Source organism: Epinephelus fuscoguttatus, linkage group LG2, assembly GCF_011397635.1.
Source record: "Epinephelus fuscoguttatus linkage group LG2, E.fuscoguttatus.final_Chr_v1".
Taxonomy (NCBI): domain Eukaryota; kingdom Metazoa; phylum Chordata; class Actinopteri; order Perciformes; family Serranidae; genus Epinephelus; species Epinephelus fuscoguttatus.
This window is the reverse complement of record NC_064753.1, coordinates 30,836,470-30,860,916: the sequence shown is the minus strand read 5'-3', so window position 1 is coordinate 30,860,916 and position 24,447 is coordinate 30,836,470. Positions and strand designations below refer to the sequence as shown.

Genomic DNA, 24,447 nt, shown 5'->3' with positions numbered 1-24,447 from the left:
AAAGACATTTTTTAAATTGGTCAAATGGTTAATGAGATGCAGCCATTTTCTTATCCTGCCACAGTAGTCCCATGTGCCTCTGTGGCACAAAGATGACATATAGTGTTAGACAATGGTTCAAGTATTTTATATCTGCGACCTCATAACAAGTTGAATAAATACATGTACATATATGCAGTGTAAAAGACATTAATAGGGAAAATGGGATAAACACAATGTCATGTTTTTCCTCATTTTCAAATATCCTGACTTTGACTATTGACTTTGTAACTGTTTTACTGTGACCTAAGTATGTCAGTACCAGATTTCAAGACGTAAGACCCATCAGTCCAACTGTTGCAGCATTTTTCTTAATCATACAGTCTTAAGGCAGCAAATGGATTAATTAATTATTTTGATTATTGATCTGAACAATCCCTTATTCCAGCTTCTCAACTTGTATTCTGCCATAGTAAACATATTATCTGTAGGGTTTGGACTATTAATTGGACAAAGCAGGACATATGATGACTCCATCTTGGACTTAACTAAATTGTAATCAGTATAGAGCAAAGAGGTGATTGGTTAATCAAGAAAATAATCATCAGATTCATCAATAGTAAAAATAATTGCAGCCTGAAGAGCTGTGTGCATTGATTCAAACCTAGAGTGCCATAAAACAAACCTGTATAGTTATAGTTCTAATCACCTCATTTGAGTTTTCTTTCATGGTAGAGTTAATTCGGTCATTATGTAAAAGTGTGGGTGACTTAGCAGCATTAATTTGAGTGATTAGAGCGGCCGAGCGTCCATCAGTAAACCACGCAGACAGGGGTAGATGAAAGCTGAGTAAAATAGATGGAGCATGTGTCGGTGGTCTCAAATGATCTCTGGGCCCCTCTGGCTCTGGAGGCTGGACCTTGAACCAGGAAGGAACATTCCATTCTGATGCTGTGCCGTGACCTCCCGACCCCGGCAGCTTTGTTTCAAGGGCAGCTTTCGACAGGCAGCAGGATGCAAAGCAACAGCGGCGGGCTCGCTTAGCTTGAAGAAGCACGCCTCTGCTGTTAGAACATGCAGGAAAACTGCTCCCCTCACCCCACACTCGTAATTCCTCACTGTAGCATGCACAATTTTACCTATGCTTAACATCAAATAAATGCACTGGCATGAACATGTGCACACTGTTGCATGGGCTTATGGTTAGTGACTGTACATAACAAGACCTGCTGCTAGTAAAATGCTAGTAACTAATGTGCAGTGTGCATTCCCTCAACAAGTAGACATTAGGCTGTTAGAACAAATTTCCGGAGTCGGATATAAATGGAACAGAAAACAAATTAATATTAATCAATGCTGAAATTACTGTTCAAATGTGTATTTATTTATTTTTCTATAAATGTGTTCACTGTGTCCTGCAACAGCAAGCATCAGACCATGGCTTTGCATCAGATGCCCTTTTTCCACGCTTAAAGCTATAGTGCATAACTTCAGTTGCCTCCCAGCGGATAATGCGTTATTACAACTCATAAGCCAGCGACACTTCCACGTACACAGAGTAACACTCGGCACACACCGTACACAGATTAACACTCGCCAGTCGCCACACATCATACACAGAGTAACACTCTCCACACACCGTACACAGAGTAACACTCGCTAGTCGCCACACACCGTGTAGAGTAAGACTCGCCACGCACCGTGTACACAATGCTACACAACGTGGTGAACACCAGGCTGCTAACATTACATTACGTTCATAGCACCATTTCCAAGAAAATAATAAAGTACTAGGTCCAGTACATGTAACACCAACACATACTACTCATAATATAATTATAAACCAAGTCACTTACTTATCCAACAGCAGCAAGGCAACAACTGTGTCTACCCTCAGCCCAATTTCTTCCTTCAGGGCTCTCCACCGAGGAAAAGCGATGCCAATACAAATCCTTGTTTGCCTTCTCCGTTGGTCACTTTCCTTCTTTGCTAATAGACCTTTAGCCGAACATCCAGGCTTTTTCTTTGTGGTAGGATCCACTTCTGAACCGTGTCTCAGCCGCTTCTCTGCCATGTTGCTTTCTCTTTCTACCTGCGCTCCACCTCTTGCTATGACACCATCCGCTCTTCCTCCCCCTCCCTTCTTGTTGTGAGGAAGCATTTCCTGTGCGCCAGCACGGGAATGTCGCCGGTTGACATGCAAATTACAAATGATATATATTGAAAAATACCGCAAGATGTTAGAGGAGCCAATCGGCTTAATCAGCATTGTGGCTTGGGTGAAACGGACATTTACGGACCTGTAGAAGTTACGCACTACAGCTTAGGCAGTTGTTTATTTATTAATGGAAATGACATACAATATATCCATTAGCAAGTAGGTTGTTTTTAGCTATGGTTATTTACCAGAAACTTTTAGTCCCCCGTTGATCTCCCTCTAGCCAGCTGCAACCATATTTAGGTTTTTGTAGAGAATAAGGGGATATCGTACAGATAACTTCTCATTTTAACCTTACAAATCAGCCGTTCCTCGTCCATGGTGGTGCTTTCAAAGCAAGCAACAGGAATGAATCTCATCCAGCATCCAACAAAAGTGTAGCTCAATACGTTGCGATACACAGTGCTGCGTTGGGCAGGATTTTGTGGGATATTCCAGTAGGAAACAATGCAATAGGATTTATTTTGCCACTGATGCTTGCTTGCACTGCATTCACTTAGGACATGATAAGGTTAGAGATTCTCGTCCTTCTCATCAACAATAAGGTTCTCTGAGTCACAATCTCTCGTTCAGTGAGCTAACCTCTTACATAACGATATCAGGAATGGCAGAAAGCGACGCACCCATGGAAATCACTATCCCTGATCGTCTAAGAAGCAATGTGAGATTGAAAATGTTAATTGAGGTTGAAAAGTTAATGTTATTTTGTGCCTTAACAATTACTTAGCAAAGAAAGCTAATAACTTTGTAAATCCAAATGTTAATTAGTAATGTTGAAATGCCCTCTAGTGGCCAGAAAACATAACACAGACTACATCGTAAATGGTAGTAATAGGCTAAATTTGAGCATTAGAAATTGAAATATAATTTGAATGTTAATATTGATAAGGACTTAAATTTGAATGGGATTATAGAGGAAGACTGGCAGCTCTAAAGCCCACGATATACTTGCTTTTAATGATGGTTTCAAAGCGCGTCATGGCTGTGTCTGTTTGGAACATTGGTTGTGCAGGTTCTCAGAAATTAACACTACATGCACGCAAGATGCAATACGTGCATGAACGATAGGGGCAATGTAACATACATATTCACCACTGTCACAACATGCTTCATTTAGGGGCCTTGTTTTGTCATGTTTATTGTTTACATCGTGCAAATCTGGAATTTCTTTACTGTCTGAGTTCTCTGTTTTGCCCTTGAGTGGATTCCTTTGGGATCATAGTAAATAGGCATGTATGTGAACACTTATGTTCATGACACAGTCTCCACAAAAAAGCAAGTATATCTCCGGCCTAATAGACATGTTACCAAGGCCTGCTTTTCTCCCAGAATGCACCGCAGAAACATTTAATTTAATTTCCACCTAAAGTGATGCAGTAGCAATTTTAAGATCCATCGTAAGAGATGTTTCAACTCTTTCAGTAGCTGCTCAGGGGATGAGATGAGTTTATCAAAGAATTTGTATCATCTATCCAACTGCAGCCTTTAATCATATTTATGAATGTGTCAGTTTTTTTTCTTTCCTCGACAGAAGTGGTTTCCTGTCGTGTGTTAGCAAGTCATAAGGCGGACCATTTCATAGCCTCAGCGTGAAAAGATGAAGCATGATTCTAGTGGCGTAATAGCCCTCTCCATTTGCAAGCATAGGCATTATTTGTGAGTGGGAAGACAGTTTTAGAGGGTTAGCTGGCTGATGGCAGGTTGGAAGAGCCAGTGATATGTGCTTATGTCTGACAGCTTATGGTCGTGCTCCTCCCATCCACTGCGGGGAATAGACAAGAGGAGAGCATGACAGGAAGAGAGCCACCACTACAGGCTGCTTTTGTGTTCTTTGTCAACCTCTGTGTTTTGAGGACATTATTTTACATCATATCTAATGGTAGTGTACAGAAGCAATGATATGTGAGTGCTCAAACATCCTGAGTGTTGAATTTAAGTCAGTAGAACATCATAGTATTTTATTTTCATTTAGTGTATGTGGGAAACAAATACTGATGTATTATCTGATGAGCCGAAAAAATTGTAAACTAATCAAATAGTCATTTCACAGAGAATTGGTTGGATAATCATAAATTTTGAGTCATTTTTCAAGCAAAAAATGACTCACTTCCTAGTTTCAACGAGAGGATATGCTACTTTTCTTTATGTTATATAAAAGGAAACAGAATATTTGGGGGTTTTAGGCTGTAGATCAAACAAATCAACCAATTTGAATATGTCACTTTCTGACATCTATGAAAAAAAGATTAATCGAGAAAATAATTGGCAATGAGAATAATCGTCAGTTGCAGCCTTAAGGCGGTCTACGCAAACTATCACACTATCACACGTAAACAAAAATGAATGTTTTGAGCTGCTTAGAACCACAGTTAGTTTAAACTAGCATTAATTGATAATCCTGAATAAGGAATTTTATTTACAGCAAGGAATACAAAAGACAAAGCCTGTCATTTTATCCCATTGTTCATAAGCAGTAGCCTTGGGATTTCTTTTTCCATAGAAAAAAATATATTTCTCTCAATTTATGTAAATCCAGAGCGGCTCTTTGTTTACTCAGGTCCTGAAAATGGTATTTTATTATCTGATGGAGCAGATATGCCATTGTAACAAATACAGTATCTGCGTCTTTGTTTGCACACACACTGTAGGTAGAGGCAGAGACAAAGGGCTTTCATTTCTCACCCGCTGTCTTGTAACACTAAGTGGTTATGACAGGTCCTGCACTTGCCTTTCCTCTTTCTCTTCATCTACTCCTCTTCCTCTGTGGTTATTTTTCCTGCTGAATTGGTGCGAACTAGGCTCCGCGCAGTGGGCGTGGTGGATGAGCCGCACATGTGCGTACAAAAAAAAGAGCTAGGGGTTACTGACTGCGTATTAGCATGAATTCATCGAGATTAGCCAGTTTGGAGGCGAGTGGGGGGCTGGGTTCCTCGGATCAGCAAGGGGCAGTAATATCCCTGGTGACCGCAGTCAGCTGGCAGCCTGAATGGAGGGAAAGAGGGAGGGAAAAGATGGTGAAAAGAAAAGAATAGCAGGCAGACTTTGAGTTTCCAGCTGTCTCAATAAGAGGATGTGGTGGTGACAATATCTTGACGTCACAAAGCAAGGCGATGGCAATTCTCCATACATTAACGGCTGCTGCTCTCTTTGTCATTATCTCAAATGCTCCGTGCGTTTAAAGGGCCACTGTCACTGTGGCTGCCATGGAATTGTTCAGTATTTATTCCACTGCCTCTCTATTTGCTCCATGTTATGCATTCGAGTTTCAGCACATGCAACATTTCATTCTCTGTTTACATGTACATGAATGTGTGAGTGTGTTGCTACATGTTGCTAAAGGCGTGCAGTGGTTGGCAGACGTATGTCCAACCTATCTCGTTGATCATGATTAATGTTACTGCATCTCTCTTCCCAGTAATTGAGCTCATATTTACAGAATAGAGCATCTGGGCTTTTGATACTCCCTGTCTTTATCCTCCATTTAGCCCAGTATGAGCCAAGGCCCAGACCGGCTCTCAACGAGAGGGAGATGATTTTCCAAACGTTTTGTTTATGAAGCACTTTTATGTTTTTTTTATGGTCTGTCTCATTCCTTCGTCATCAGTCCACTCCCTCTGTCTTTGTGGCAAGCTCCTCCTTCACTATGTTGTCGTCCCGTTGCCCCCCACGAACGTATCTCTGTTTGCCACACACGTGATGGCACTGTGTTGCCCGGGATTGTGATTAATGGCCGCAATTCAGCCTGAAAAATTCCCTTGAGTGGGTGCCAGTTGGCTTACGCAGAGAAGAAACTCATTACTGCTGTCAGTTGAGCTGACGGAGCAGGGAGGGGTGTGAGTGATTGTACGTGTGTCTGTGTGTGTGCGTGTAGAGAGAGAAACTCATTTTTGTGCATGTCAGTAAGTGCATGCATGTCTGTCCACCTTTGCCATGTGTAAGCCATCATGCGTGAATGAAGTGTGTCCACGTGTTTTAAACCGAGTGTAAATATGACAGTGTGTCCCAGGGCTGGTATCCAAGTAACAAGGGACTGAGCCCAATATCGTCTGCACCCTGCACTCACAACTCCATCTTAAGGTTTTAATGGATAACCTGTGAGCACCATGCTGCTTTATGACCACAGTCAATCTCCTGTACAGTATGTTACATATATTAGTCTATCTCTACACGTTTTTATCCTCCATTCATAGATAAACTCTTTCATCTATGTTAAGGTAAATATGCCACATAGTGGGGATGTTACTCTTACTAATAGTCCTACTGAAAAGTTTTCATTTTAAACAACATTCTTGGCCGTTTCACTCTTATTAAAGATAAGGTGGCAGTGAGAAAGTAGAGCAAGCCTTAAAGAAAGTGGCAGGGCAGAAAAGAAAGCATTCTAAAATGAGGTTAGGCCTGCATAATATGGACAAGCAGAGAAGAGTGCAGCTCACAGAGAGATTGCTATCTACATTAGCTGACACCTCAAACGCTGCCAAAATGAAGATTTGAGGACATGCACATATACATTGCACATATGGGAATTAGCGCCATATGTGGCTCAGGCTTTTTCTGTGCTGCTTAGTTTGAAAAGAATGAACCAAGCTGCAGGATAAATCTGATTATCTTGATTAATTCAATTTTTTTTGGTACAGTGTAGTCATGTCAGTTTTATTTTTATGTGTTCTTCTTTTTAACCCCGGGGACTGACAGGAGCCCTGCGCTCTGAGAGCTGAAAGCACTGGATGAAATGTAAGGTTTAACAAGATCAGACAGGTATGGAGGACATGCATATTTACAGTTTTGTAAGTCATCAGAAGCATGTTGAAGTAGGATATGGTATTAACAGAAAGCCAGTGAGGGGAAGCTATTACATTGGCCTGACAACAAGACATAACGGTAATCAAGTCTGGATGAAATAAAGGCATGAATTAGGGTCTCTACATCAGCCACAATGTATGAAAAGACCTTATTTTAGGTATTTTGCAGGATGATAAAAGGTGGTTCTTGGTGATATCAGGCACATACAGCTGAGTATCATCAGTGTAGTAGTGTAAATGTATTCCTTGACTGTGTAATTTGGTCAAGAGGTAAAATATAAACAGAGAAAAGCAGCGGGCCAAGAATATAACCCTGAGGTACTCCTTGTTTCACATCATAAAATTAAGATTACTGTAGAAAACATGCAAGAGCGAGAACACCAAATTGATTTTCCAGGTGGTCTAGGAGTACACAGTGATCTATATTAAATGTAGTACTGAGATCCAATAATATAAGCACTGAGGTGTTGAAAGTTGCTGAGACACAGTTTTTTTGTACTTTCAAAAAAAAATGAAAGGTTGGAGACCGTGGATTAGGATGTGGTTTCTTAAAGGGATACTTTGCTGATTGTCAACCAGGTCTGTCTCACTGCGTTGTGGGGAGTGAGTGAAATAGTTTGTAAGAAACAAGACTATCTGGGAATTAAGATATGAAGTCATGTGAGTTAGCTAGCTAATGACTGTTGTTGAATCAACAAAGCAAATGTCATCTCATCTTAGTATTTTGTTAAAGAGCATTTTACAGGCCCCCACTCTTTTCTTGGCGTCTGTCAGTTCACATCAGAATTCATTCAGTCAGGGCGTCGGTGGCTTAGTGGATAGAGCGGGCGCCCCATATACAAGGCTGTTGCTGCAGCGGCCCAGGTTCGAGTCCAGCCTGTGGCCCTTTGCTGTGTGTCATCCCCTCTCTCTCTCTCTCTCCCCCTTTCACACTTGGCTGTCCTATCCATTAAAGGCAAAATGCCCTAAAAAAATATCTTTAGAATTCTTTCATTCATATTCCATAATCACTTATCCTGTTGAGGGTCGCAGGGGAGCTGGAACCTACCCCAGCTAACATTGGGCGAGAGCTGGGGTACACCCTGGACAGGTCACCCTGGACAGACTATTTCTGGGCTAACACATAGAGATAGACAACCATTAACGCTCACATTCACATCCACAGCCATTTCAGAGTCACCAATTGGGGTGGGGGAATCTGGGGTGGGGGGTTCGACCCAGGAACCCTCTTGCTGTGAGGTGACAGTGCTAACCACTGCTCCACAGTACCGCCCAAAATTGAAATTATTTAAATTAATATGCCAACTTTATTCTCTTCTTCTAGTTTGAGTGATGTGGCAGCACTTTACCTGAGTCTGTTTGTTCTCAGTGGAGATGTGGATACTTGTCATTGTAAGATTATGTGCTGTTGGGTTCTAGTAAACATAGTTATGATATGCAAACACTGTGGGGAGTTGAGAATGGCTTGTGTTTGCTGGACATTATTTTGAACAAAGGAAAAAGCCATCTTGTCCAGCCCTAGAGTGGAGACTCATATGAAATGGACAAACTGCAGGTTTCAGACATGCAGCTGTCAGTCTGTTGATGGATTTGTTTGTGTGAATTTTTGACAGGACTGCATATTTGGAAACTGTGATGTGAGGATTTGGAAACCAACAGGGACACAGGGACACTGAGACACAGATAAATGCCCAGTGGGAACCATGCAGCTGGGGCACAGTCCATCTCCCTCTTACAACTGCCAGAGGCTTCTCTTGTGCGTGTGTGTGCGTGTGTCTGTGTGTGTCTGTGTGTGTGTGTGTGATTTACAAAGCCGTTTCAGCCATTTGGGGAGCCCAGTTTTCAGGGTGCTGTGAGATGCAGTGGAGCGCATGGGCCAGTCCCGCCCTGCGTCTTTCAGATGTCCCGTGGGAGTGCCAGATGTGGGGTCATCCATCTACCCCTGGTTCAGGCCAGCCCCCCTCAAAATCACTGTCAGATGCATAGTTAACACTGCATGCAATGCTCTCAGAAAGGACCACACTTACATCGAGCTATGCTCATCTCAGAAATTTCTCTACACTTGTGTTCATGTCACCAGCAATATTTGATCAAGAAACAGCAACACAAAGGGAAGACTTTTCGGGAAAGATTCATCCTGGCCTCCTCAGACTGGCCTCACTACCCAACAGTTGTCCTCTAATGAGGGGGAAGTAATGAGTATTGGGCTGAGGAGAATTGTGATGCCAAATGTCCGTCCAGGTTGTTATTCAGAGCCACTGCTGTCTGCGGGCCTCGCTTATTTCTAGCCTCACAAAACAAGAGGCGGAGACAAGCCAAAGAAGAATTTAATGGCATTTCCATTTGAATATAAATGTTATCTTACTCCAGATGTCTCTTAAACGTTTAAAAATATTTCAAACTCTCCCAACACCAAGAGACACCAAGACAAGACAGGGATAAAGCAGTTGTAGGGTTTCGCTTTTGTGCAGAGGGCATACAGTGAATGAACTGAATAAAAGACAGCACATAATTCATGTGGATATGAGCTCATATATACTGGTTGGATGACGGGAGAGGCATCTCATTTGAATTCTAAAGCAGGCAGTTGCATGCTGAGGTATTGGCAATATTAATTAGATATGTGGCCTCTGGGCAAGTAGAGAATGGCTCTGTGAAGGCATAGCCTCTTCCCAGCAACAATCAGGTGTGAAAAAGAAGAGTGACAGATTATTATTTAAGGGGCTTTACTCTCTGCAATAAACACTTGGAGGATGATATTTTTCATTAAAGCGTAATTTCAAAATTGACAAAAAAGAAGATGCAAATTACCTCTGTTTTCCCGTCTTGTCGTGGTGACGCTGTTGTGCTATGAATTGTATGAGCAAGAGTGTGTAAAGAGTGCATGTGTGTGCAAAGTAGGTGAATTTCTTCTTCTACTACCAATTGATTTTGAGCACAGACCCTTAAGGAAAGCTTAGTGCTCCCTGAAATGCTCAAGAGAAAATGATTTCATTAACTTTAAGAGATTTACTCTCAGCTACCGAGCAAGTTAAAGAGGAGAGAAAATGTAGGAAATCAGCAGTCTGTAGAGAGCCCAAATCCTGACCCACTTACAGGTTAGCGCCTGGTAGCTTTCAGTCCTTGTCGTCTTTTTGAAAAGCAGCTTTCTTTCACTGCTCTTCTGAAAGGATGTTTTCTGTCCATATTCAGCATTAAAAGAATATCTACTACTGTACTGGGCAGAGTCGAATTGCCCAGTTAAAAGAATGATCATTTTGTTAGCAGTCAACAGCTCCTATACATCCTTTAGCCACACGTGTGCCAGCAAATCTCAAAGGTAAGACACAATGGTCAAATTTTACAGTCCAGAACAGAACTCTAGTATCATTATGCAGCTATTTAAACCCTCTATGAGACAAACACTGTTTGGCTGAGGCTATAGGAAGGTAAAGTTGATGGGACTTCAGCTCTCTGGAGCTATCACACATGCAGTGTCCTCAGTAAGTGGGTAATTTGGCAGAGGGACAAACTAAGGAGGGGGCAAGTTAAGAGGAGGAGTTCAAATTCTTTCAAGTAGAGGGTTCCAAGCTGCAGTAATGGGAGAGTATGCTCATTCACCGAGCTGTCTGTGTCCTCAGACCCTCTTTATCTCTCGTTTTTTTAATAGCAGAGCCGAAGCAGAGTAGAGTCGCCGGTGTACAACCAGGAAAACAGAAATGGAAATCTATGTTGCTGCATGTCGAGAGATATTTCTTGTACATAATAAGTTACATGCAGGTGACAGATTTACAGCATTTAATGATAAATACATGACTGTCAAAACAGTTCACACTGGTCCAATGTCCTCATCTTTTACTGGACAGTCAGGTCTCTTCTCCGCTAGAACGTTGTAGGTGATCAGGGTGTTGGTCAGTGCAGAGGTGCCTGTGGGTGTTTCTGCGAGTGCACAGTGCACACAGGATGATCCCCAATGAGACACTAGATGGTGCTGAGACTGGCCATCCTGTACTCACCTGCATGTTGAAGAGAAAGACTTCTGTGTTTCAGAGTCAGGGTCTCCGCCAGTGTATTGCAAGCCAGGTGGCTCTTTTGTCCTAAGAATCTGGGAAAATATATTTGTCACAGACTGCAAAAATAATAGACATAGCTATTGTGACATCACCCATTTGTTTGTGGGCTCCTATTTTCAAGCCTTGAGTTTGGCATCACGGCCTTCGCCATCTTTGTTTTTGTTTTTGGACCAGAAGTGACCATATTTGGGCGAGATGCTGGTACTGTGGAGGAGTGAGGGGTGGATCTGACTGAGAAGCTGAGGACACAGTTGGCAGACAGCCTGCTTAGTTATACATAGCTTTAAGTGTTAATAAAATGTAAACAGTAGGTTATATAAAGAATTCACCCCCATACAGTTGTCATGAACATTGAAATAAGCTATAGAGACCAAAACTGTTTTTTTGTACCAAGCTGTAAACATGTTTATCTCAGGTGTAAAATTAGCATCTATAGAGATTGATTCGCTTGGGGAGCCAGCCTCAAGTGGCCATTCAAAAAAATGCAATGTTTGGCACTTAGATATTGGCTTCATTTTTCAGTCCCGGAGGTTGCTGCTTGGTACTTTTAAATTGCAGTAGTCTTGAGAGTGTGGAAAAACATTACCTCTGACCTCTCGACAGCCACAGCTGCAATTAGGAATTCAACTCAAGTCAAAACAGTAAGCTTGTGAGTATAATATTAACATTACCAGCTAACATTAGACTGATTAATGTAACGGTAACAATACAGTTAACACTAGCTAACGAGTTAGCAGCCGACGTTTGCATTTATGATCATTTTAACATTACGTTGACTTTGAGGTGTCAAAAGTCCGCGTCAGGAGCACCCTCTAGCTCAGCTGGTAGAGCGGGGACCCCATGTACAGAGGCTGTTTCCTTGCTGCAGCGGCTGTGGCCTTGATTCCAACCCACTGCCCTTTGCAGCATATCATCCCTCCTCTCTCTGCCCCTTTCACGCTATATCTGTCCAATCAAAATATGAAGCCCCAGAAAATATCTTTAAAAAAACTCAAATAGTTCCACTTAACCACTGCTGACATACTTACTCCTCTTCATTCCCTGTGGGAAATAAGGGTGCAGTGAGACCTCTCATCCCATGTCGTCCTCTGCAACATGCTTCTCTCCATTGTAGGTGCATCTTGTGCAGTTGACACACCAGCCAACAGGTCTATTTCTAGCTTTTTTGGGGGCCCTATGATGAAACACAACAAATCTGCATCATATTCCATATGCATATAAAATCTAATGCGACTTTTTACACATACAAAAAACATTTTAATTTAACTTAGCTGCATTGTTAACATCAGAATCAAAACAAAGTCTGTCGCTGGCCCCTGTCAAAATAAACACTTGGCTGCCGGCCTGCACTAGGCTGCCTGCCCATATCAGAATGCACTTGCCACCTGGCCTAAATTTTTAGGGGGAAACCCTGAGAGTAAACTAGATTATGTGACAGGCAGAGTGGAAAATACACTCACAGGGTAAGGCTAGGTGAGGTCTTTGTAAAACAGAGAAGATGCCATTTTGCGGACACAGTTTCACGCCCAGTTAGTCCCAATATGATACAAGAGGCCCACTCTTTTTGTTATCACACGCTAAATCCCTTCTTTGTTGCTTGTCAGTCTCTGCATTCATAAACACTTAAAAACCCCTTTTTTTTTTAAAAAAAAAAAAAGGAAGCAATATCAACACCAACACCGACAAGAGAAACACTGGCAGTTAAATTCAAATCAAATGGCACTTTTCATGGCAGTGGTTTGTCTGTTATTTTAACCCTCGTTTCTCTGTTGTCCTCCCCCAAATCTCTCACTCTCTGGCTTGTCTCTAATCTCACCCAAGCCGCCGCGACTGGGAATCATTTAAATAATCCCTTAATTTTTAGCATCTGTTGTGCTTTAATGGGTCTCTCTTTAATTAGGGTCTGCATACTGAAGTGAGTGTAGGAGGCTTAGTGTGGAGATTTGGGGCTACTGGGGCAGAGCAGGAGTGCAGGGGCTCGGGGTGCTGGAGTGGGAGGAGCAGAGGCCGGAGGGATGGTGTAGTATGGTGTGAGGTGGAGGAGGGGTGGAGGGGGCTCGAGGTGGCGCAGGAGTAAGGGGTGTGACGGAGGCACAGGCACAGAGCAGGGCACCAGAGGAGGCCCAGGCTTTGTCCCTGGGGTGGAGAGGTTAGGAGGGGCGAGGGGAAAAACAACTAGACAGTGAGCAATGTGCCTCCCCATCATATACTCTCTTTGTGTGACAAAAAAGCTTTTATCTTCTTGCCTTAATTACTTTGCTACTTAGAGCTGAAGAAGAGCAGATGATGGCTAACTTTGTATTTACACTGTTTAAGTTTACACTGTCTAATTGTGCTTTTTCAGTGTTTGTTCAGTCAGCCACCTTGGCAGGCAGTAACATAATGTTTGCTATGACGGTAATTAATCAAGACAAACTTGCAATGTTATTAACCCACCAAAGGATTTACAGTAGCAGTGTTATATAATAGAGTACTGCTTTATGTAATTAATGCTGAGCAGGTGAAAGAAGTTATAAAACACAAGATTACTTTACTATATTTACTGCATGGATGAGCCAAACATTTGAAACCCTCATTATGTAGCACAATCCAGAATTAGGCAGCAGTTAATGAATATCTACATTATCGATTAATCTTGATCCCCCAATGAAAGATGAGTGACAGGAATTATTAAATTCTACACTGTAGATTTACGTACTTGACCAAATAACTGCTAATTTCTTCTCTGCTCTGATCAGCAGCTGTCTGCTCTGAGTGCCAACCACTGTGTCTTTTTCTCAACCACACACAGATGTACATACTGGGCTGACATTATTCTTGAAAGGAGCTACGTTACTTTTACATCATCGTCCTCCACACTGGTGCAAGCTCATCACTGTCACTACCATCGCATAGGACAGGGGAGCAGTGGATGAAGATACACAACCTCTTTCTGCCGCCATTGTTTGTGTGTTTTATATGTCACTTGGTTGAAGCCTGTGCAGGTAGTTGACGGCACTCTTTAACATGAATAAGGTGTGTAATTGCAACAATATCCCGGTCTCTTTTGGAGTGCCCCAGCTAGCACATTTGGGTTTCTCATAAATGGGATAAGGTCTTATTCAGCTTCCTCAGAACAGCATATGGTGTTCACATGCCCAAAGACATAAATGTTCAAAAACCCTGATCATAAACAGGTTATTTATGTCCATGTGAATGCACTCATAGCAGACTAAGAAAACCAGTACTGGGAGGCTGGAACAAGAGTTGCTAAATAATTTTGTCAACTAACTTGTGGATTAATTGACCAATTAATTTAGGTTTAATTCAGTGCAACATAATGGTGAGCTATAACTCCAAAGTAGCAGGTTTAAATTTTACAAATGCGGTTGGCATAACAATTTCAACTTACTCGTTCTGTAGCTTTAAACTGCATCACACTGTCATCATCACCAGATTGAGTTTGCTCAGTTATCATTCAGACTTTGATGATTTTGAGCACCTCTAGGACTTCTCATCTTTACAAAGGTAGAATCAATTACAGACTTGCTATGTTGGATTGCATTACAATATAAATGTACAGCCTTTTTATTATCCAGGTCACATCATCCAGGTATGTCATTGCCTCTCATTAACTTCCTTGGGTAAACAGAAGAAACATTAAGCATCATTGTGAATGGTAACTATTGTAGCATTGCTGCTCTCTTCACCTTCTAAGGGGAGCCTTAATAGCAGCCATCAATCTTACTATATTTAACTTAGTGCACACGAGCTCCACGGTATTGATCAATACAACAGACTAAGGAAAATCACACCACAGAAAAGCCTAATGCAAACAAGGTCACTACACGAGCAGAAAAGCAATTAAATAGTCAAAACAGTTTTGAAATGTGAGAGGGGAAAGTAAGAAAATCTGTCAGGTTCATCTGTGAGTCAAGGGAATCAAATAAAATAAACTCGCTAAAGACAAGAGAATGAGAAGCCCATGAAACATGAGGAGAAGAACTAGGTTGGTATTTGAATTGGTTGACATTTAGCGGATCTGTGTGTTCTGATAGGCCCAAAGAGCTCATGCCTTGGTGTTTGCTTACAATGTATGACTTAGACTCATGCTCACGGTCTTCTCGACATCCCTTTTCCACTTTAGGAACAAGGGCACATCATGCAGTATTGATATTTTTAAAACCATATAGGTGATCATGTAGGTAGCTTTAAGTCACACTAGTGGTGTGGCTCTGGGGATGGCAGTGTAGGTCTGTTGGTCACTTGATTCAGACTGAAATATTTCAACAACTATAGGATGGATTCAAATGAAATTTTGTACAGACATCCATGTTTCCCACAGGATGAATCCTAATAACTTTGAAGATCCTCTGACTTTTCCTCTAGCAATAAAGTCATCACTTCTCTGCCTTTTGGCTAAGATCAAGTGTGGTGTCTTCTATCAGTTTAATATCTGGTATGTCCTCTATAAGGGGACAGTACTGGGGCAGCAGTAGCTCAGTCCATAGGGACTTGGGTTGGGAACCAGCGGGTTGCTGGCTCAAGTCCCATGTATGGAGTGTGGACTGGTAGGTGGAGAGGTGCCAATTCACCGCCTGGGCACTGCTGAGGTGTCCATGGGCAAGGCACCAAACCCCCAGTTGCTCGGCATGCCATTTAATGCATATGTAGGTCCTGGTTGTGCAAGTGTGTGTACATGACAACAGAGTGAAAAAAAATTTAATTTCCCCTCGGGGATTAATAAAGTATATCTTCTTCATCTTCTTCTGCTTCTTCTTCTTCTTCTTCTTCTCCTCCTTCTTTGGTCATGACCTGGACATTTCATCTAGCACCTTCAAAGTGCTAGTTTTCCCTTGTATAAAAGCTACCAAAGTCTAAAGAATAATTCCCTGCTTATTTGCTTTCAAACAGACAGTACATGCCTGCATCACAGCTAAAATAATTGGAGGCCAACATTACTGTCTTTAAGAGGCTGTGGAAGACTTATTATTTTAAGCTAGCGTGAAGGCAGTGGTATCTCGTGAAACTACACAACCTAAGGCATCATTGGTACCATGTCAAGCTAGCTTGTCAGGAAGGCGGCTAAATAATGCTCCAAAGTCAGGTTAAATTCTGGCATGGCAGTTTTCAAAAAGGGGTCCCTTGATCTCTCACCTCAAGATACCTGAATGAAAATGGGTTCAGTGGGTACCCGTGAGTCTCCTCTAAACTTGAGAAGGCGTGTTCCCTGTAAAGGTTGTGTTCCTAACAATCAATGTACTCCTTCAAATTAAAGCTGTATATTTGTCTTTTAGAGAGCAATGAATCCCCAAACATGTATCGTTACATAACACATTTAGAAGTATAGCAGAATGCTATTCGTTAACATTTTTAAGTAGTCTAAATACTTCAGCAGCATAAGGGAATATCTGAAATTCAGTTACGACTTTGGTTTTGGTGTCCCACCCTAAGATTTTCAGTGGGCCCATCTGGCCACACCTATGAAAGATTTCCGGGGGTGCCAGTGACTGGACCACCACATGCGCATTTTGTGTTAAGACTGATCATATGCTAGATATGACAGAAAAACAGAAGGTATGACAGGAGATGTATTTCTCATCATAAAGTAGTACAAACGGTAAAATGAAAAGCTGAACAGGTAGAAAAAAAACAATAAAACATGCTTGTACGCTCCTGCTGTATAAAACATATTGGAGGTATATTGCCTGGAGAGCTGTTAATATAAATGATCGATAAGTCTGGTTCTGGAGCCTTACTGTCCTCATGAACACCCCTACGTCTGCCAGCTGAGCATGAATGGCAGATATGCAGCTCACCTGAAGCATTTGCTCTCACAGGTACTGACACAGGAAGGCACTGATGTGTCAAAACATTAAAAGGAGGGGAATGAGTGTGTGCTGGAGGAAGGCTGAGTACAGCTCATACATTGGTCCCTTCCCTACTACTGGCACCCTTGCTTAGAACACAACAATCTGTAAACTCTGCCTTTAGTTTGATCTCGGCTACACTTTCATGACTATCTTGCAAGGTTGCGACCACCACCTGTCTGGTGAGTAAAGACTGATCATGTGTCAGATAAAACAGAAAGACAAAAGGTATGACAGGAGATGTATTCTCATCTTAAAGTATAACTTTAAGTCCCTCCTGTATAAAACATAGTACAAACATATATTAGCTGGCAAGCTTTTACGTAAATGATCGTTAGGTCTGGTTCCCGAGCCGTACTGTCCTCATGAACATCCTTACATCTGCCAGCTGAGCACAAATGTCAGATATGCTCTTCAGGTTCTCACACAGGAAGGTGTTGATGAGCCAGAGCATTAAAAGGAGGGGAATGAATGTTTGTCAGAAGAAGACAGCCCACACACATGCAGCCCTTCCTTTCATAGGTGATAAGCATCACACACCAGGAACCAGCAGATTGATCACAGGGGTGCCCAAGCTTGGGCGCAGGGTGGGGATGTAGGGGGGGGGCCCAGTGGGGCAGGGAGCCAATAAAATATCACATCTGCATTAAAATGCCATCTCTAGGGTCCCAGCACAGGGCCTGCTATTTCAGGGATGCCTATTTAAAGGCTGTTGAAGTGTGGGCTCTCAACGCTGGAATAGCACCGTACACCATCTCCATTATTTATGGGCCTCATCTCTATTTTACTGGTTTACCGAGGTGGGGGCGGGGTGGGTACGGCAGTCATCAGCGCTGCTTGAACAACATGTGCTTAATGATGTCACAAGCCTGAGAGGGCTCATGGGGGGGTGGGGCGAGGGGTGCGACGGAGAGCTGAGAAAACAGTTGAAACGCACGGTGGAGAGGGGTTGGCCTGGAGGCAAGGAAAGATGTGAGGAAGGGAGATGACATTATAACATGGGAGTTCAGTGAAGCTTTACACCATAGCTGCAGGTTTGAATGGTGCTGTAGGATGTATGTCCCTCTGTTGGCATCATTACCTCTGTCATATCAATGAATCATCCACGGCACTGGAAAAAAAAATATCCACATGTGACCACAGGTCTGTAAAAAAACATGGAAATGTCTCATCAGATTGATTTGGTGACTGCAGCATGAGTCGTCCCAGAAAACGGCACAGTTTGGGCTTTTAATCACCTTGTTAATTACTCTCTGTTGGGCATTTGTGTGTGTGTGTGTGTGTGTGTGTGTGTGTCTGTGTTTAACTGAGCAATAAAGAGATGGATCATTACTTTGCGGCCATTAGGCAAAAAAATAATGCAGCTAGGGGTCATTCAAATAATCACCATTTAATCTACATTTCTTCATTAGATACATCAGAGCTGCTCATTTGGAAAACACAGTAAAGCCACCATCTTAAGTATCTGTTGCACATGAGCAGCAGTGTGAAATTGAAGGATGGGGGAAATTCATCAGTATTGACTGCCCTTTTAGCTCGTCATTGGCCTTCGAACCCAATAATCAGTACATCACTCTGAGTCGAATTCCATGCTTTTGTGTGTCTTTGTGAGTTTTCAGGATAAGCATGTGGAATTTAACTTTTAAAAGCAAGCTTACATGTTAATTTCTACCTGTTCTGGACTCCTTGTGGAACCATTTGGTCGTAAATATTCGGGCAGCGTCACGCACTTGTTGGCTATTATCAGATGACCAGAGTTTTGACAAGACCTGATTTATAGTTGAGCTACCCATCTAAATCACAACGCTCCACATTTCCTGTCTGTGACCTTCCTCCATAATGCTCCCTCACTCATTCTTCTTTTGTGGTTGTCACAGAGGAACTGTCAGACATATGTTCCTAGGAGCAACGTCCTCCCTGTGCATTTGTGTATGGATTTCTTTTTAGTATGCACCCCAACCATTCTCTCCCCTGTTGCAGTAATTAGACTTGCTCCATTTACGCCAGCAGCGTCATGCTGGTAGTGGACAGTCTTTAATCATGGGTGAGTGTCTGTCAACACTTAGCAAAAGGAAGAGTGAAAAACAATAGTGGAACATGTCTGTCGGGGCTGGATGCATGGATGAGTGATAGGGCCTTGTGTGTGTGTGTCTGCCGTTCCCTGCAGCATCAGAGGGGAGATCTATATAGTTGTTTGTTTCTGTCGCAGCAGCTCTTTGCATTTGTTTACATGTATATATGCGGCAGTTGAGCTACATCACTTTAGATTGACTCTGCAGCCTCTCACACAATAAAAGGCACGTGCACAATGCAGATTACGAACGGCTGTTTTCCCTTTACATCCGGCACAGGCGGTTAACAAATTTCTCTGCTTCTGCATGTGTTTATCTGCGTATGTAACGCTATTGTGATTTCTCTCTGATTGTATCTGATTCTGTGAGTGTGTCGATAGTCGCAGGGGTGTGGGCCTCTTAGAGAAGGCATGTTTTATGCATGAGGGCCAAGGGTGGGGCCCGTTAGGGGGGTTGAGTCGGCGGACACACACAACAGCCAGATCAGCGGACACCATGGCTACTTGGCAGAGATGCACAAGAAAGCTTCTATAGGCACTGCTCCTCCTTTTTAACTCCTTTTGTTGCCCCGCATTCAAGTGCAATTTTGTTTCTCTCTCCATGTCCCCAGTGTTCCCAGTACACACGGACAGCACAAACAGCAGTGTGCGTGTATCTTAATTTGAGACTGTATTCCAAGACAACAAGCTTCTTTGATCGCATCAGTCACTCCGAGCTCCTTGTTTTCTGTGCATTGTGTTGTGAAGGATTCCTAGCTGTTTCACTATTCCTAACCTTTCTGCAGTGACAGTGCCAGCAGGGCTTTAATTCAATGCTACACTCTGCCAGTCTCTGCCCCGGGCTCCGTATTACAGCAGGCCAAGACAGAAAGTATCGCTGATTGCTTTTGTCAGCGTCAAGTCTCGAAATGAAGCAATGAAAATGTTCTTCCGGGCCAATATTGTGTCATGTGAAATATACAGTAATTTGATACTTCTGACAAGTTTGCAATGATTTTTAATGTTTTACAGCTTTAGTAAATGGATGTGAAAGAGAAGAATGTTCACGGGCACGCAGTTCACCGTGGTAAAAGGAAACAGTTATTATCTAAAGAACATGTAAAGAGCTGTGGTGGTTTGGTGATAAAATATTGCTGATGTTCTCTGTGACTTTTAAGCCATCCATGCCTCACAGAAAGGTTGGCCTAAAATGTTTTATGGCCAGAAGGTTGTGGGTCCCAGGTGGAAAAATTGCAGTTGGGCCCCTGAGATAGGCACTTAGGCTGAATTACCCTGGTAAGATATACAGCTGTTTAAGCGTGGCCTCATAGAAGGGAGGCAAAAGAAAATATATGAGCCCCAGAAATCTGTCAGGCTGAATAACAGTCAGATTTTCTGGGGCGTTACATGAGTCAAAACAAAGGCAGCAGTGAACGTGCTATCTCTTCTCACAGAGAACTCACAGCGTAGGAAGAGTGAGCTGTCACCACTGGAAGAATACTAAATTAGCACGTTTAAATTTTCATCAGAGCTCCATACATTCATTCAGAGATCTAAGGTCAAGTCGTGTTGGAGAATGCCACACTTCTCATTAAGCCCTGAAATGGAATAATCAGAGCGTTAGACCACTGATGCAGCTACGTTGGTCTAAAGTACTGCCACTCTATATTAAGTATCTCTCAGTCTCTTGTCCATTATAGGAATGTTTGCAGGTTGGTTTCATTTATATTCAGACGATAAAGCTTTACTTTGTCTCTATACCAACGCTGTCAACCAAGAGGAATGACATGTCAGTTGAAAATATTAAAGGTCCAGTGTGTAAGATTTAAGGGGTTTAAGTAGCATCTGCAGATTGCAACCATGTTAAATGTTGCCCGGTTAGAATTCCTTTAGTGGTTTTTTAGCAGAAGCCTAGTTATCCACAGAGGTCTCGTCCTCTCCGAAAGAAATGGTTAAGGGTTCTCATTTATAAAACAACATGTAGGATCCATATTAAAAATGTATGCACAAACACAAGCCAAAAATGGTGTGCGCCAAAAAATGTTGAACAGTTTTTACAATCAGACTTCCACCTCACCGTCTGCATTGCCAATTTCCTGTCTCCAGAATGTTCTTAAGCATGGGTCAGAATGGGAATGGCCCTATCTAGAGCCAGTGTTTGGTTTGTCCATTCTGGGCTACTGTAGAAACATGGCGGTGCAACATGGCTCTCTGTAGACAAGGACCTGCTCCCTGTGTAGATTTAAACGGCTCATTCTAAGATAACGAAAACTCAATAACTCTTATTATCTGGTGATTATACACTAAAGAAAACATAGTTATTATATTCAGTTTCTGCCAATATGTTGCCCTTAATCGTACGCACAGGACCTTTAAATGCAGAAACAGTGGATAAGTCACTAAACAAACTGAACATATTATCTTCAGTGCAAAAGAAAGACAAAGGTAATGGAAGGACGAAGTGGCGACAGCAAAGCGTGTCTCTGGTATAAATAAGCCCCCCCAGTAGCGCTGCTTGCTTCCTGCTCGTCCTTTAAGTAATGAATTAACGCAGGCTACAGGTTGGGAAGAGCAGGAGGTTAGGAAATAATAAGGGGTCCGTCCCTCTTGTTATGCTAACAATGTTCAGATAAGTCCTCCTGCGTCCAAGTTAATTATGGCTGACATTTAAATGAGTACACTTGTGCTGAAGAAGGTGGGAGAACTGTGGAAGAAGAGAGGGCCTCTCTCTAATTGAGTTTGTCGCTGGCTCCACCTTCGATGCCGCCTTGGTTCTGCAGGCAGCAGCCGACATGTGAAGTGCAGCTGAATGAGGCTCTCTGTAGGGATATTGATATTGGTTATGCTGTGTGGTGATGTGTGTGTGTGCGTGTGTGTGTGTGTGTGTGTGTGTTGTCTTTGTTTGTGTTTGCATGCATTTTTAAAAACATGCCTTGCCTACATACTAAATGTCAACATATGGCAGGAAATCCATATGCTCCGTACTTTACATGAAGAGATCACCTTCAGCGACTGGTGACTCAGTTACAGTTGTAGGTGTGTCATGTCCACTCTTGAGCCAAGTTGGAGCAACATTTGGATCAAAACAGCATTGATCTGATAACCCTTTTAAAAAAGACGCTATTGTTTTACTTGTAAATATATGTATATACACTCTACATCTCTTCCAGTCATCTATAATCAAAAAAAAGAAGGTCTTACACTGTTAAACCTCACCCACTGCAGTTTCAGGGCAGTTTACTACACCAAGGACGAGTAAATGTAGTGCAAGAGAATATCATTGGCACATTGCACCAAGTGTCTCCAACAACATTTGTGTAGAAAGAAGTGTAAATCTCATTATATTTTTCACAAAAAATTCTTTGAGGATTGCCACAGTACAGTAATATGTTGTAGCCCTCATAGAAAAGAGCTGAACTAACTGTCCTTCAGTGTATATGCAGACTACTAAAAGCAGTCTACTTGTGGTGAATGTCACTAGTTTCAGTCCATATGTATCCTAACCTTACAACCTGTAGACAAACTAGCTGTATAGCTTTCTGAGTTGTTCTGAAAACATTTTCTCTAGAGATGCAGAGATGGGAAAATTCCTTGCATTTCTTTTCTCATCATCATCACCCTAGAGGTCCGTCCTTAACAAGAACCACAATAATGTTAGCATCCACACGGGTGAATGATAACGATTGTAAACAGTGAAGCCAAGCTGTATCGGCAGCTTAGGAAACTGCATTTTTACTTGGCCTTGTCGTCGGTCTCAGACAAAGAGGATTCTTTGATTTTCTCGGGACCAGTAAAGACCACAACTGCAAAGATATTTCTTATTTGCCTGTGCAGAAAAGAGTGATGAATAAAGATGGTCAAGTTGATTTTAGCTGTTTAGTCTTTGTTTGTACTTGTTTGGTCGTAATTTGCCCACACAAAATTCTCCTTTGCTCTACGTCATCAAGACATTTCTCATGGTTGGTGTCACAGTGGTACAGTGGTCAGCATTGTCGCCTCACAACAAGAGGGTTCCTGGTTCGAACCCTATCGTGGGGGAGCCCTTCTGTGTGGAGTTTGCATGTTTTCCCCGTGTCAGTGTGGGTTTTCTCCAAGTACTCCAGCTTCCTCCCACAGTCCAAAGACATGCAGGTTAATTGGTGACTCTGAATTGTCCATAGGTGTGAATGTGAGTGTGAATGGTTGTCTGTCTCTATGTGTCAGCGCTGTGATAGTCTGGTGATACCCAGCCAGGGTAAGCAGCTACAGAAAATGAATGAATGGATGAATTTCTCATGGTACATTTAACATACATATATATACAGTATGGCAATAAAAGAGGTGAATGAAGAGGAATCCTCATGTGTTTTCTGTGGGTGTTTTTATGGGATAGTGGATCTTTCAGGTCAGTTTGAGGAGTGCCTGGTTTGCATGTTCCACAATTCATCATGTGTAATGCAGTGGGACTGACACTGATCTGGTCGTGACACTGGTCATTGTGGTTACAGTTGTGGTGTGGACGCCATCCACTTGAGATAGAGCTGTTTTCAAAATAATGTATTTTTAATATTGTTAGAGTTACTGTTTTTGGTGTAACTCATTTATCAGTGTGCACTTTATGTTGAGCACTACAGCAGCTCTACACTGGTCTTTTAGGCACCCTGTGAATAATCACCTCTTATCTTGAGTTTTTTCCATTTTAAGTGTTAATGAATGCATACACATGACTTTGGCACTTCACACAGCCTTTAAAGCTCCTTTTCCCTCGCAGACATAATGACTGGATGGTAAAGGACAACATAAACGTGTCAGGAGAATACGCTGTTGTTGATTTGATAGACGTGTTTTTATTAAATCAAAAAGTGACGATATATGTGTCTTACAGTTCTGTGCTGTGGGCAGCTTGTTGCCCTGTATCTGTGCTGTGTGTGACCTAGTATCCCCCTTTTCCTCGCTCTACAGCCATGGCAGACTTCCATGTCCAACCAGAGTCGGTGCACGCCGAGGAGTCCGGTGTGGCCAGATTCCAGTGCCAGATCCATGGCCTGCCAGAGCCTGTCATCAGCTGGGAAAAAGACAGCCGTCCGGTGGACACCGAGGACAAGAGGTCAGGCCAAACCACATCGCAGCCTGACACTTATTGGAGATGGCAGCACTTTATCGGTCATTTACCAGGTCTCATCGTATTTATCTTCGTCTGTCTTGTGTCTTTATTCTGTCCCGTAGGTACACTCTTCTGCCTACAGGTGTCCTGCAGATTACAGGAGTGCGTGAGGAGGACAGTGGGAAGTTCTGCTGTGTGGCTCATAACAGTGCAGGAGTGAAACACAGCACTGAGGCCCTCCTCACTGTTTCAGGTTGTTAGATTTAATCTTTTTTCCACATCTGCATACCATGAGCAGACTATTGTCCCAGCATATTCCCAAGATTTTCTAAATCTATTGTTCCCCTCCGCCTGATCTTAGAGATAGCTGCATATCGAGCTAATGCACTCTAGAGAAATCCAATTAAAGGATGCCAT

At 42.5% G+C, this 24,447-nt stretch overlaps 1 protein-coding gene and 1 pseudogene across 2 annotated transcripts in view; both read left to right on the top strand.

The window, feature by feature from the left end:
• igdcc3 (immunoglobulin superfamily, DCC subclass, member 3) overlaps positions 1 to 24,447 on the top strand; it is an 85,964-nt gene that overhangs the window by 18,733 nt on the left and 42,784 nt on the right. For both annotated transcript variants that reach the window (XM_049595653.1, XM_049595662.1), the window contains exons 3-4: positions 23,889 to 24,033; positions 24,153 to 24,283. In XM_049595653.1, the coding sequence (XP_049451610.1) occupies positions 23,889 to 24,033; positions 24,153 to 24,283 (276 nt within the window). The remainder of the gene's footprint in view (positions 1 to 23,888; positions 24,034 to 24,152; positions 24,284 to 24,447) is intronic.
• Positions 15,427 to 15,627, top strand: LOC125882659 (U2 spliceosomal RNA; annotated as a pseudogene).